Consider the following 15,870-nt stretch of genomic DNA (forward strand, 5'->3'; position numbering starts at 1 on the left):
TGCATTCCATTTGCTTAATTATCCAAATAAATAAAGTCCTCGTTAACGACTAAAATACGTGACATCAAGAGAGTTTAGTCCAATGTCAGCAGTGGGAAATATGTGGAGACGATGGACTGACTTAATTCTGTACCATTTTAATACAGTACATGTCGTTCTTAGCAGCGTGCCACCACAATAACATCTCTGGGTCTCACATGACCCTCCCTTTCTAAAAGTTCTACTTAAGCCCTTAAATCTGATACTAGGCCTCTTTCACTAATGACCTCAGCTCCACAACAGACATTAAGTTCTTTATTAAGTTAAACTGCATCATTTGTGTGTCTATGTGAAGGTATATTTATACCCCAACATGTTGAGTACCAGGATTTGATACTACAGGTCTATTCGCACAGACGCAAAGCCATTCAATTAAAATGACTCTGCATGGCCTCTTTACAACAGCCCTTCCACACAGCAGTAATACATACATCGAGCTTATGTCACCCTCTAGTGGTGTGTAAGAGAAAAAAAAAATAGCAAACTCAGGAAAAAGAGTGATTTTTGGGATTGTTTGGATGAATTACTAACAGTGTAATTTTATATCAGTTTTAAAAATCTGCTGGAAGAACATTCAATTGAACAGAATCACATTTCAAACCCAATTCCAGTGATGGCGATAAGAATAATGAATGACGAATGAGAAAAATCCCACAGAGCTATGATGTATATATGGCTAAAATGTACATATTAAAAGGAGGGGACAAAACTGAGGACGTGGAAGACATTAAATACACTTAAATCTCCAAACATCTGCAGACATCCCTGCTATAACCTCTACAGAAAAGCATTGCTATTAGATTGGGACACTCTGGAGCAGCTGTACATGATTCTAAGGTCACAATGTCCAATGCTGAGCATTGGCTAAAAAGTTCTAAAGCCCCCAAGCACTGGGCTGCGGAGCAGTGGAACTGTGCCCTCTGGGGCGATGGAGCTCCATCCAGGATCATGATGAGTTAGAGTAGTCCAGCATCAGTAACTGACCTCACTAATGCTCCGCATGCAATCAAATTCTCACGGCAATGTTCCAACATCAGGTGCCTTCCCAGAAGAGCAGAGGCTGTTACTGCAGCAGTCACCAGTCTTTGTCCCTGTTGAGTCCTCTATAGAGTTGTCTTCCTTCATTCTGGGAAGGGAAGGTCTTTATTCACTGTAGAGAGAAATTAAGATCTTGCTAGCTTTACTGTTGCATGTTCCAAGAACCCAGGAGAGGAATAAATATTGTTGCGTTCCTATTGTTCAAGTGATATTACATATATACAGTACAGTGTAAAAGCCAGAGACCTCCCTCATGTATAAAGCCCTCCTTCTTTTATGAAGTATGAAGTGAGGTATTTTACCTTGGCCTATTTGTTTGACCTTTTCACAGTGCGTTTCATTTTTTAAATCAAGAAAACGTATATAGTAAACAAGAAATTACATAGAAGCCTCAACTGGGAGCAAACATATGCGTGGCCATGCAAAGAGGCCATGTGAAGAGTCTTTCGGGAGGCGCCAGTGAGAAGAGAGACTTGTTCTGATGTTGACGTTACTAGTGCACAGTGTTATTTGTGCTGCTATGATCTGGGCTGTGGGATGATTAGTGCTCGTGTTGGTGCCTACCATAAAGAGACAGGGTATGGCAAGCACGGGCCTGCCTGCTATCCCAGTGGCTCGAGTAGTGCTGGGCAGTGATTCTCCAGTCCTGTCTGTTCAATAAAAGAGCATTTGCCTGGCTGCACATTCCCTGTGTCTTATTCTACGCCAACCCCCAACTTCAAATGTTGCCTCATTTAGTTGATGCTTTGCCTTTATTACATCTAAACGTATGTTCAGAGGCTTCGCTGTCAGACTTACAAACAAATCTGCACTGATGTTTTTCCACAGCTCCAAAGTTCGAACTTCGACGTTGGTTGCATTTTCAGCTCCTAACAACCCAATTACTCCCAAACGTAGCATTCAGTGGGCGTTGTTCTGAGAAAACCAACAGCTTCTTTGTTTCTTGAGTCCTATTTTCTTTTAATCATTTTTTCTCAACTCCAGTTTTGGAAACTCCTATTTCTTCCAATAACAAATAAGGTTTTCACATTGACAGTCTTTTAAAAGGACACGATGTGCATCTTTATATTTGCATTTATATCTATGTGCATTTCATATCTTAAACAGTGCGTATTCTAAAAGCTTTTAATCGCCTGTGTCAGTTATTAAAACAGTGCTGGTCTGATTGCACCATTTGACTTACGGGTTGCGCCACCTGACTTTTCAGACTAATTTCAGTTAAACAGGCATGTGCTTAGACGCCCACATGAATATTTACTCTTAAAGATGAGTTTATACTTTATTTTCGAATAAATAAACATTATAATAATAATTACACATTTTTATGGTTCTCCTGAGGTCAGACCACATGACAGGGTTCTAACCATTACTCAAAAATTTGTGAAAGGGCTACTGACCTTGGAATTGCACCATGAAGGCTACTTGGGGTCTTCTTTATCAAGCAATACACTGACCCCTCTTTCATAAAAAGCATGTCACACTAAAAATGACTTTGTTTTTGGTTGTGCTGCCTGACATTTGAGGAAGTAAGAACTTGTTGACAAACGTTTTTCAGTGAGTTGAGTACTTTGAAAGTTTTGCAACATGAAGTCATGCCAAACTATTTTATTTACAATTTGTATACCTGACAGTTTTAGACTTTTGGGGGGCAAATTGGCCCCATATATATATATATATATATATATATATATATATATATGTGTGTGTGTGTGTGTGTGTGTGTGTGTGTGTGTATACACATAAAAAAAATGGTTTCAAATAAGATATTGTTGAATTATTTTAATAATTTGATATTTGTCATGTTAATAAATTATTTTGGGGGAAAATAATGAACTTGGACACAACAAATGCATGTCCTGTCAAGGGCCCTTGCCCAGTACCACACAGAATAGACACTGTGAGAGCTAACACTCCTGGAAAGCATCAAACATGTGCGGGGACTCCAAGAACAGATTTGGTCCCTAATCAAGCACAAATCATTACCCAACAAACCTGCGTCTTGTATATTATCAAACTGTGCAGAAAATGCAGACATCACTGCATTCCGCAGGGAGCTCATGACCTCCCTGACGTGAGAGGTGAAGTTTGGGTGATGTGGGTCAGGAGCCTGGGGCCGCACTGTTGGCAGCAGGGGAATGTTCATAGGGTACTGTGGAAAGAGACACATTTTCCAACAACAAAGGGAAAAAAACACTTTACATACCTTACATTTATTTTACTGTTCATCTTAGGAACACAAACAACACTAATACCAGTGCACAGTAGCCCACCTGCTGCAGCTGGAGGTAGTTATGTGTGTCCGAAAGGCCCTCCAGCACTGTATCTATCTCTCTTAGTTGACTGATCTCTCTTTGCAGCCTCTGATGGACTTGCATCTCTCTACCATCGATCATTGTGTCCACTCCTCTTTGCCACTTTTCTATGAATCCAATTAAGTCGGTGAAGGTCCTGGCACTGATTTGTTTCGCCATAGAGGCTGACTGCTGTTGGACAGACCACAAAATCCCACTTTTTGAGACAAGGAAACAAGGCAATAGGACAGACCACAGAAGCATGCTCATAGTCATACCTTAAATGTAAAACAGCGACACCTGCTGGAGGTTTTATGTTTAGTCTGATATGCTAAGGGTTAATAAATATAGTCCCGTTTCATAGCTGGGATAGGTAACGTGGAAGGTGCCAACAGTCTAGATATAAGCTTTTCCAAAGCGCTCCATTTTATTTGATCTTGAGGACTGTTGAAAACCTGGGATGGAAGTGACATATGGAGTTTATTTACATATTATTTAAATATTATTCATTGACATATTATTTAAAGGGCCTACGTTTTCCGTGTATCTTGTATTTACAACATTTGCGAGTGTTTAAGTACCAAAAATGGTAAACCATGCTTTTACCTCATCGTGGAGTTCCAGTCCATGCAATGTACCATAAATCTGTGCCCAGATGCTCAACACAATCAGCTCATACTAAGATGGCATTGTTGAGTTTAACACTTGTAGCTTAGCATTTGTCAACAGACAGCTGAAAATAACTTTTTAATTACTTTTTAAATTATGAATATTAAAATATTCACAGCCATGCTTGTGTGGGTGAGAGTTCTGCTTTAACCAGCTGGTAAAAACAGCTAACCTGGCAAACTCGCTTTACTCCCACTATCTCATGACAGATTTGTTTATCATGTTCTGACCATAAAGCCTAAAGTTTAAAACCAGGGGAACAAAATCAGCCTTTAGACTTCAAAGAAATAAAAGTTTGACATTTATCAGGATAAATTTTGATATCGACTGATAGGACCATTTTGACTTTTTGGCCACATCGCCCAGCCCCATGTGCAGTCAGTACTCAATGTATTATGCCAATACACAATATATGTAGTAAAATCACATTTTCTTCTAAAACTGAATGAAAAGTAAAGTATATTTGGGGTTCCAGAGGTACAGAGCCCCAGAGGGGATGGAGGAAAAAATAAGAATGAATTTGAGTGCATGTTTTGCAGTTTTCTTTTATTTGTAGTCAGAATTTCTTCATTTGTTCCCACAATTAACAACTCGACCTCTCATTTTTTATTTACTTCTGCACGTTTTATTTACATTTTTAAATTCGTGATCACAATTTCTTCATTTCATTCTCTCGTTTTCTCTTAGTCATGCTCATGTTTTTAACCAAACGTACCGTGTTTTTTTTTGTTGTTGTTGTTTTCTTTTTGTAAGCAAACAAAATAAAGGTAGTAGACACCGGCCGGTATTTGGCCTGTGCCTATGTAGCTAACAGCTTCCTGAGACTGCCTGACAGGTTTTGGTGTGTTCTATTGACGAGATGCTGATCAGGCCTGATTCTGATTTGGGGCGTTGTGAAGACACTGTAGCTCCTCTTCACAGCAAACAGCCTACAGATTGATCAGTGCAGCTGCAGTTTGGTGGTGAGATGAAGGTAGAAATGAACCACAATCCCAACCTACACTAAACCGCACTTTCTAATGATTATACTTAACAGAAATGAAGCCGGACCACTTAGTCCTGTTTCTGCTCGCGAGGCAAGCTCAATTTAAACACACACAAAAACATGGGATGGGGTCAAACAGCGAGAGAGCTGAATAGATCTACAGATTAGATATATTAATGTGAGGATGTTGAAACGCTGAACTTTTCTTCCTGTAATTGTGTGACGGACTCCAATACTGCCACCTGACTCAGGAGCAGAAACGGTCCTAAGCGGCTGCGCTGCGGCTTCATCTCTGAATAGAAGAAAACAACACAAATTCACTCTAATTCATTTTTTAGTTTTTAAAAGCAGCAGCCAGCAGTGGTGGACAGTAACTCAGTAAATGTAATTCGTTACTGTACTTAAGTCGTTTTTTCGTGTATCTGTACTGAAGTTTCTCCATTTTGGGCGACTTTTTACTTTCACTCCACTACATTTCAGAGTCTAATATCCGACTTTTTCCTCCACTACATTATTCAAAATCTGTCATTCCTTTTGGTTTCTGTGTGTATAAAAACGTAACATGTCAAAACAAAAGAACCACAAAGCCAGAGCACCAATCAGGGCCCAGCGGTCACTTTGTTCTGAGCTTGTTTTGACCTGTTGGTCATACCGACCCAGTGCAGCACACGGTTCAACGTCAGCGCAGCAAAATTTCTCAAATTCTCAAAATTTTGGGAGCACATACGTCCCTAAATGATGAACTAACCTAACTTTGTGTAAATAGACCACAATATAGAAATATGTCCACATATGCAGTCGAGACTGGCACGTTTCTTTTTTTCTGAATTCATACAAACACTTTCATTTTATAGTAAATGAGTTTGGGCTGGTTTATGTTTATGAACAGACGCCTACAGATCAACATAGTAAAGGAGCTCATCTGTGATCCTGAGTTTAAAGCCAGTTTTTATTCAACTTAAACTTGGAACTAAGTTGTAAATAAATCTGAAACTGAAACTTTGCTTGTGTGTAAAAAGTGATTTCAGAGCCACTCGGTTCTCCCTGATGGAAACTGTTTACCTTCAGTGTTTTGTGCTTATGATCATTTTAATAGACGTCTATTAAAAGACTGGTTTACCAAGAGAGACGCTGGAGGACTTTCACCTGAAATGAGTTCATGAAGCCAGTCTGGTTATAAAAATGATAACAGGACATCAGAGCCAGAATTACTCTTTTAGTACTTTTACTTTATACTTAAGTACATTTGAAGGTAAATACTTTTGTACTTTTACTCAACTGGAGGTCTAAAGGGAGGAACTTTTACTTTTACTGGAGTAATATTTTACCTTGGGTATCTCTACTTGAGTTAAAGTACATGATTTGTGTGTTTCATCCACCACTGGCAGCCAGACATTCAAAACAGATCAGCAAAGAAAGACAGTGTTCAAGAATAGCAAGCCAATTCCTGTTTGTCTAGGAAAGAATGATGCTGGGAAGACTGTTCTGCTCTGTATGTCCCACTAAAACAATTCTTTTTCAGTGCACATCTATAAGGGAGCAGTATCATAAAGTACCTGGATGTAGCCAGTTAAAGGAGGTTATCAAAGATGCATCGGATGGCGAAAACATTACTAAAAGTCAAGTCATCATTAGGCTTAATCCTTTATCAGGAGGTTTTTGAAGTTGAAAATTCTCTGGGGTCTGGAAAGAAAAGGCGTAAAATGCTTGCCATGTATGTGACACTTGTAGACCTATTGCCACACAACTGATCAAGCACTCAAGTATTTTGGTTAGAGATGAGTCCAATCCAATCCTATACCAGGTCTGATATTGACGTCATTCACTCATCGGATAGCAGACAGACAGGGATGATGCACTCACCGATCCAGATTCCAGGACCATGAACTTACAGTAACATAACATGAGACACACGAGAAAGTGAAAAACACAGAATTTGAGATCTTGGAGCCCAAGTATAACCTGCCATAAAGGTGCGGTTAGAAACTGTATAAGATGCAGTTTGTAGTATTTGAGCCTCATGATGTGACCTTAACTTCAATACCAACAATAATAAAAAACGTTTAAATAAAAAAAGATCTTGTATCAGAATCTGTGTCGCTGTCATCAGTTGTGTATCAGAACTAGAATGTGGATCTGCCCGGTGATAATTTTGTCCGAGAACTTGAACGGGGGTTCGGTACATAGTGGAGGCATCAAATTTGCCTCTTTGGGTGTGTCTCAAAACCTAAGCTGCTTTCAATTCCATAGATTTTACAAGACTATAATGTCTGAGCGTCGATCAGTGCAGAAATCTTACATTTTCTCATTCCATAGATTTTACAAGTCTATAATGTCTGAGCGTCGATCAGTGCAGAAATCTTACATTTTCTCATTCATCTCCAGAAATTCTTCCAATGCTTAGGCTAGGCTTCTCTTTTCATTTCAGAAACAATTCAGAAACTTGGCATCCAAGACGCTTTACTCCTCTAAATACTAATAAGTTATAAACCAAAAGTTTCTTTTGGGAACTGAAGTTATGTGTACCTTAGTTGTTAATTATTCAGAGGCATTCATGGCACGCAGACAAAATTAATGAAGACAAACCACCACAGATGGACATACAGGTTTTTGGTGTACATGTAAATTTGAAAGCTGTGCCTTTTTTGTTAGCTAGGAATTAATACGATGAATGAACTATACTTACCCCAGGATGGTTGTACTGATGTACCAGGTTTTCTTTCTCTTGTGTTATCCATCTGATGTAAGTCTGGAGTTTCATCAATGAATAATATTTTCAATAAAATAAATAAGTAAAAAATGTATATATATATATATATATATATATATATATATATACACACACACACACACACACACACACACACACACACACACACACACACACCCCTCCCTACCTGTCTTTCTATTCTTTCTTGCTCCCATGTAAGAACAATGTGCCCTTTGTGCTGGTCCGCTAGACAACCAAGGCAAATGCACTTCTGGTCAACATGACAGTAAAGGTCCAGGAGTTTGCTATGCTGAGGACAGATCATGGCCTCCAGCTCAGGCATGGCATCAATCAGAAGGTGTCTCTGTAGGCCCACTGATGTACGGTGAGGCTGCAGGTGGCATTCACAGTACGAGACCATACACTGCAGACAGGACTTCACTGCTTTGTGCTTTGTTACGCTACATATGTCACAAGGCACTTCTTCAGGCCACCCGTTAAAAGCAGAACAAGGTCTTTCAGGTTCACGTCTTCTCACTCTTTCGACCACTTCAGCAAGTACGGTGTTCTTCTGTAGTAGCACGTCATGGCTGATAGTGCTCCGGCAAAAAGGGCACCTTCTGCTTTGCCTCAAATGTGCAGAAATGCAGGAGGTGCAGAAGTTGTGTCCACAAGGAGTTGACACCGGCTCATTAAACAGACCATGGCAAATTGCACAGTCCAGAAAGCCATCTTCCACTGTGATGGTCACTGCCATTGGAAAGAAGTGAAAGTCTGAGGGCTATACTCCACCATATATAACCAGATGCCGGCACTCCCTTCTTACACCTGTTTTACAGGAAAAACGGAACTCACAGTCATTGTACCGTGTGTCATGCAGTAATTATGTGGGTTGTTGGAACACATGCACAGTAGGACAGCGCGATTGTGCCATATAAATAGGAAAGTTGAGCGTAACGAGCGTAACCTCATTTGTAACGTCTCTGATGTAAACAGCAACTGATGTCTATGTGTTTGTTTTGGCCTAAAGCTTAATATTATGCTCAGTTTAAACCTGCGTAAGGTAAAGTTTTATAACACGTGTAATGTAAGTGTACACATAAAGCCCCTGTGTAAAGGGTAAGTTAACTGAGCTATACACTCACTGGCCACTTTACCAGGTATTCTGATGCTCGGTCTGCACTTCAGCAAGTTGTCTTGACCACCTCTACATGCCTAAATGCACTGAGTTGTGGTCATGTGATTGGCTGATTAGCTATTTGTGTTAACAAGCAACTGAACAGTGGCTGGTGAGTGTAAGTGTACATTAGCTTACCGAGGCCACAAAAGCTGTAGGTTGTGTAATATTGACCCTGTGAATCTTTGTTTTAGCCTAAACCTTAAAATATAACATTCTGATAAATTTATCACAAAATTATTGGAGAGAAACATCAAACGACTGAAATGTTGATTAGTCAAAAACTTGCTAAGAAAAACCAAAGCAAGTGTTGGCACATGCAATGAATGGCACTGGCTTGAATCTGCTGGAGTGAAACTGCTGGTGTGAAACTGTAGTTTGGCTCTGCAGACAGATACTATGGGGGGAGTGCTCTATAATACAAACCTGCTGTACAGGGATGGCAGCACACGTACTTCTCTGAGATTTTTATCAGTATATCATCAGAACATCGTGCGTTTTAGCGTCGTTATTTCCGGGTACATCACTGAGGCATCTTAATGCTGCAAGTTGCTTTTGCCACATAGCTTTAGTTTATGAACCCAGTTGACCCACTTGGTTGAGTTCTGGCCCAATTCTGACTGGCTCCCTGGCCCAGATCCGGCCCATCTACTGTAAAATGAGAAGAACTAATGGATGAGGCCCAGATGAGGCCCACACACTATGAAATTAATATGACTAATGGGTGTTTTCCCAGCTTTAGCCCACATACTAGAACCAAGTAGTAGAACCAAGGGATCTGGCCCAGCTCTGGCCCATGTACTGTAATGTGTGTAAGTTTAATGGCTGTGGTCCAGATCTGGCCCACGCACTGTAAAATGGCCATATTTAAAAGGTGTGGGCCAGATCTGGCTCATATATGGCACACAGTTATGGCTGACTACCCACCTTGGTCCCTGGCCCAGAAGTGGCCCTGCAGGATGCCACACTCATTTATCGCAGAACATGCAAAATATTAGTAATATTTCTTCCTAATAATTGATAGGTGTTGAAAACTCCATGTTGATTTTGGTTAAATGAATAAAAACAGAAAGCTTCCCCTTTGTGACAGGTCATTATCTGCACTTTGTGCATACATCTTCAAGTACATATACTGCTGGTCGCTCCGCAGACCATCTGCCTTTTGTATAATATTTTCCACATTCATAAATACATTTCTCACAATATTTCTGCATTCATTTTAGACAGTGACAGATGAAAAGTTCTTAAGCCAAGTGGAGAGGCCACTGAAATAAAGGCTAAATCTTACCTTGGAGCACTGTTAGAGTGGGTTTAGAATGTAATTTCTCTGACATTTTATTTGCCTACAGACTCCATAGTTTTAATGGGAGACTTCAATGCTCACGTTGTCAATGACTGGGAGACCTGGAGAGGCGTGATTTGTAAAAAACGGCCTGAACCAGAACAGTGAATTGTTATTGGACTTGCCTGTGCCAGGCATGGATTGTCCAAGTTCAAACACAAGGATGTTCATAAGTGTACATGGTACCAGAGCTCCTTGGGTCAAAGGTCAATGATCGGCGTGTTGTCGTTTCATCTGACTTGGGACCGGATGTTCTGGAAACTCAGGTGAAGAGATGTGCTGAGCTAGCAGGAAAGACTGATGGTCTGCATTCGGCAAGGGTGGAGAAACTCTGACTTCAAATAAGGATATTGTCGGTTGGTGGAAGGAGCACTTTGAGGAACTCCTTAATCCAGGAGACATGCCTCCCTCATAGGAGTCAGAGCCAGAGGCGTTTGGTGTGTCAAGTTCCATTTCCATTTCCCTGGCCCGAGACCCTTGAGGAGGAACAAGGTGGATTCCGTCCATCCTGTCTCATGGACAGAGTGTCAGGGCGTAGCAGCCCTCTTCCTTTATCCACACTGTTGGGGCACAACATTTCTGCCAGAAATGGCCCTTAAACGTTGAAATGAGTTAAATCCATACACAGCTGTCCAGCATCTGGCCCCATTCTGACTTACATGCCTAATATCCATCCTGAAGTCAATCAACCCTTGCGTATATAAGCCAGAATCAGCCCAAAACGGTCTGCTCTTCCACTGGGCCACTTATGACATGCCAAACTTGGGCCAAAAGTACTGAGGTATAAATCAACCGAACACGAATCTGCCACAACTTAATTGTGCTGTGACCCTTTTCCATCAACCACATTGTTGGGCCACAAGACACCAGAATTGGCCCTTAAACGTAAACATGAGTCAAAACCTTACACAGCTGTCCTGCATCTGGCCCAGGTGCAGCCCACATGCTTAATATCTATCCGGAACTCAACCAACACTCGCGGATGTAAGCCAGAATCAGCCCAGAGCTGTCTGCTATCTGGGAAATTATGCAGCTAAACCACATGCATGTATTGCACAAGCCTATCCCAGTGTTCATCAGGCAGATGGCAGGAAACTCCCTAAGCCCATTAGTTAAGAAAAGTATTGCTGCTTCAATGAATTAAAGATGAATTTAAAGGTTTTGTGTAATAGTAAAATATTTAATACATTACTGTGCAAAAGTACAATGAAGGGCTGATTAGATAACCTAAGTTCTGAAAGTTCAGCTTCTTTACACAGATATTGCAGTATATGTATAGGGTTGTGTTCATGTTGTCGACTCCCAAATGGCTCTGTGTCAGTCATAGCATGCTCTGTTTGGGTGCAGAAGCTATTTCAAAACCTGTGTTGCGATTATCTAGGGAGTAGAGAGCCATTCGATATTCAGTCTAGACATTGGAAGTGGATAACACATTTGACACACTCAAAATCACAATGTTTTGGGCTGGTTTTAGCTTCTAGTGGGCAGGTTTTAGGATCGCTTTGGGGTGGAGATTTTTTTGCTGGACCTGGCAACCCTCACTGCATGATGCTTTGAGTGACTTGGGGACAGAACTGTAAGTGTAAACAGACAATATGCTCAATGCTTATACATCACATCCTAACATGGTAGAAATGTGGATAAATGTAAATAAAAATGCGTATAATCTTTAAGTGAAATTCCACTTCCGCATTTAACCCATCCGTGAAGTTGAAACACCACATACACACTAGTGAATACACACACACTAGGGGGCAGTGAGCACACTTGCCTGGAGCGGTGGGCAGCCCTATCCATGGCGCCCAGGGAGCAACTGGGGTGTTAGGTGTCTTGCTCAAGGACACCTCAGTCATGGACTGTCAGCTCGTGGGATAGAACCGGCAACCTTCCGGTCACAAGGCCAGTCCCCTAACCTCCAGCCCATGGCTACTATTGCTGGGATGCTCTAATACTTGCGTGCTGATGTTTGTAATCGATCTGTGAACCTGAACCTGTGTGAGAGAAACGCTTTAGCCAGAGGATGCCATTCATAGCCTCCACTGATTATTCACGCTAATAAAGCTGTGTCATTGCAAAAGTCAGGTACACACAGAACCATAAAGCAGTGCCATTACACAGCAATGTCTAATGTAGGAATCTGTTTTTGTTGTATGTTCACCATCCCAGAGAGCGAGCACATAACAGTCCGCTGACTGGATAAGGTCAGCACCCTTCTGACTGCTGGTCCATTCTCAGACGACCTGTATGTGATTATTGTCCTGCGCACAAGCTCTAACCAGTTTCTAATCTCTTCATACAGATTTTGAGCGCACTTAGACTTTTATTTCGGCAATTATTGCAAACACCTGAGACAAATGACTAGGCCCAATATAAAATGACTGTTGAAAATGTTGCTAGCAGTATAGATGTACTGTGCTTGAGCCGCCCGGAAAACACTGATCAAAAAGCCTGTGAGCCAAAAACTTTGACATCAGTGAGTGAAAGGGGCCTGCTCTCCTCTTGCTATCTGGGATGCTAATGTTAGCATCAAGCTAGAGGTGCTAGCTTGGTGCTATATTGGATTTTCATGTCAGCTCTAGTAGAAATACCAACATTTTCAGCTTGAAACAGGTGTAAGTAGCATTCTTTACCTTGTTTGTCTCGTTTTTTTAAGTGACTCTTTCTTTAAAGGCTCAAGCTTGAAGTCTGTCTTTTATGATTGTAGAATTAGCCTGTTAGCCCAATAGCTTTATGTTGACCTGCTCGGCCTACTCTAGTGATAAAAGAGTATATCCAGTTAGACACCAACTGAATTGCTGTCTTGCTATAATTCCATCTTCACTCTGCTGTCACAACAAATTGTTCCAGAACATTTAGCATTATAGATTTACTGTCCTCTAAAAATAATTCAACACACAGCCATTAATGTCTAAATGTTTGGCGGTTAGGGAACCAGCCTTGTGACCGGAAGGTTGCCGGTTCAATCCCCAGCACCGACAGTCCATGACTGAGGTGTCCTTGAGCAAGACACCTAACCCTCAATTGCTCCCCAGGCGCCGTGGATAGGGCTGCCCACCGCTCCGGGCAAGTGTGCTCACTGCCCCCTAGTGTGTGTGTATTCACTAGTGTGTATGTGGTGTTTCACTTCATGGATGGGTTAAATGCGGAGGTGGAATTTCCCCGTTTGTGGGATCAAAAAAGTATCACTTAATTTAACTTATAGCTGGCAACACAAGTGAGTCTACCTCACAGTCAACATGTCCAGATCGTGCTCAAAGTATATTTTGTGTGTCCACCATTATTATCTAGCACTGCCTTAAGCCTCCTTTGGCTTGGAATTCACCAGAGCTGCACAGGTTACTACTGGAATCCTCTTCCACTCCTCCATGATGACATCACTTAGCAGGTGGATGTTAGACACCTTGCGCTCCTCCTCCTTCCACTTGAAGATGTCCCACAGGTGCTCAATTGGGTTTAGGTCTGGAGACATACTTGACCAGTCCATCACCTTTACCTTCAGCAAGGCAGTTTCATCTTGGAGGTGTGTTTCGTGTCGTTGTTTGGATTATAAAATGCAGGAAATATTACCAACTCCCAAGACTGAACTTTGGATGTGTGGAGAAATATAACAGCAGAGTTCTTTGAAAAAACTGAAAAGAATGGAAGCTGTCATAAAGGCACAGAGTGGACACACTAAATACCAAAGATTTTGATATACTTAGTTCATTTAATTGTGGAGGCATGTGTATAATTTTCTAATAAATACATGTTTTCTTTTTCGTTATTTTTTTTCTTGATGCTGATGAAGATCAATAACTTGTAAAAAGGAAAAAAAGTTCTTGGAAGACAAAACACGTTTCATCTATTATTCACCAGCAGAGGGAGACACAATATAGTATCTGGAACATGGCATCTGCAAGCTATTAGGACAGTATATATGCGTGAAATAGCCAGAAGTATGTAGACACACATGACCATTACAACCTATATGAGCTTGCTGTACATCTCATTTCAAAAACATGCACGTTAATCTGGAGTTGCACCCCACCACCACCACCATTAGCAGCATTGCTCTGGATTTTTGAGAGTATCTATGGAAATATATGAAAACAGAGATTGTGTGCGGTTCTGGCTCGCAATCAGCATTCCAGTTCATCCCGAAGGTCTTCAGTGGCATTGAGGTCAGGACTCTGTAAGGCATATGCCATCACACCTCAGTCACTGAGTTATGTGGAAAACTAAAAAAATGAGTGGAATTACCTTTTTTACAGGAGGGCTTTGTGCAGGCCTTCCTGTTATATTTACAGCATGAATTTACTGTTTAGATATAAAGACAACAAATATTAGATCAAATCACACTTTGAATGGTTAAAATTACAAGGAGAAAACCTTTAAAACACATGGTCGAACAGAAGCTTCCTAAGAACAGTTTACAAAGGAAAAAAATCATCAGCAAAATTGAAGCTTCAATCTAAAGCCTGCTTCCTCTGCATGGTGAGTGAGGAGAGAGATTGAGGGTCAGACTGGTGACGAGTTTTCCCTCATCAGCTCTGACCTACACATCAATAATGGAGCACACGCACACAGAATATACTATTTTCCAATGTTAATGTTATCATTTCTCCATGTGAGATAGTAATATGACACTTGCATCGCTGTTTTGCGCGATAATGAAAAGTTTAAAGGTAGCAGCCTGATTATACAGGGTTTGTGCGCACACGCAAGAAAGCAGCCATGCATAATTCACTATCAGAGGCTTGAATTACTCACTGCATTATTTAGGGAGAGAGAAGCTTTTTCCTTTGCTTATAGCAGCAGAGTAACTACTACGTCTGAGGCAAGTCATTCTCATTCTCTCTACTTCAGCTCAACAGAGATGACCCTCACTGGCTGAGCGTCTCTCACCCTCACCACTGCTCTGGGTGCTGTCATGTGAACCAATACGCTAGAAGTTCTCATAGAGTCTGTGGTCAGATAGTGCACCTGTTGTCCATAGGCAGCCTGCCACTGACTCGCTGTCACAGCAACACAAACTCACGTCAGTGTGAAAAAAGTTTGGACAGTAAACTGGACGTATAACATAAACGAGAAAAGCGCGCTTCCTGCAGAAAATTCAAAGTGATTGTGCAGCTTAAGCACCTCTCCAGTAGTCCTACACACTTCAAAAAGACGGTTCTTCAAGGGTTCTAGTAAAGAAAATGGTTCTATATAGAACCATGGACACTCAAAGAACCCTTTGCATGACTAAAGGGTTCTTCACATTGATGGAGAGTGTGCTGGGCATGGTCCTACATAGAAACTTTTTGGAAAGGGTTCTATATAGCACCCACAAGGGTTCTTCTTTTGGTACAAGCTTGTTCCATGCCATTTGCAGAACCCTATTTGGTGCCATATAGAACCCTTTTCAAAAAGGTTCTATATAGAACCATATACAGCACATTCTTAAGAACTCTTTCTTGATGCAAAGAACCCTTTAATCATACAAGGGGTTCTTTGAGTGTTCATGGCTCTATATGGAACCATTTTCGTTGCTAAAGAACTGTTGAAGAGCTATCTTTTTTAAGAGTGTAGGGTATTGCTAGATGGTTTCTATGGTGTTCCAAGTGGTTGCCAGGGGATTGCTTTATAGCGCTATAGTGT

At 41.1% G+C, this 15,870-nt stretch overlaps 1 protein-coding gene across 1 annotated transcript; it reads right to left on the reverse strand.

Moving 5' to 3' along the window:
* Positions 1–315: 315 nt before the first annotated feature.
* LOC108435542 (tripartite motif-containing protein 29-like) lies at positions 316–8,239 on the reverse strand. The gene is made up of 5 exons (XM_017711446.2): positions 7,920–8,239; positions 7,709–7,771; positions 3,348–3,560; positions 3,070–3,226; positions 316–1,189 (listed from the first exon to the last, which is right to left on the reverse strand). The coding sequence occupies exons 1-5, from the start codon at positions 8,151–8,153 to the stop codon at positions 1,161–1,163; spliced, it is 696 nt and encodes a 231-aa protein (XP_017566935.1). The 5' UTR covers positions 8,154–8,239; the 3' UTR covers positions 316–1,160.
* Between the last annotated feature and the right edge of the window lie 7,631 nt (positions 8,240–15,870).

This window comes from Pygocentrus nattereri, chromosome 9, assembly GCF_015220715.1.
Source record: "Pygocentrus nattereri isolate fPygNat1 chromosome 9, fPygNat1.pri, whole genome shotgun sequence".
Classification (NCBI taxonomy): domain Eukaryota; kingdom Metazoa; phylum Chordata; class Actinopteri; order Characiformes; family Serrasalmidae; genus Pygocentrus; species Pygocentrus nattereri.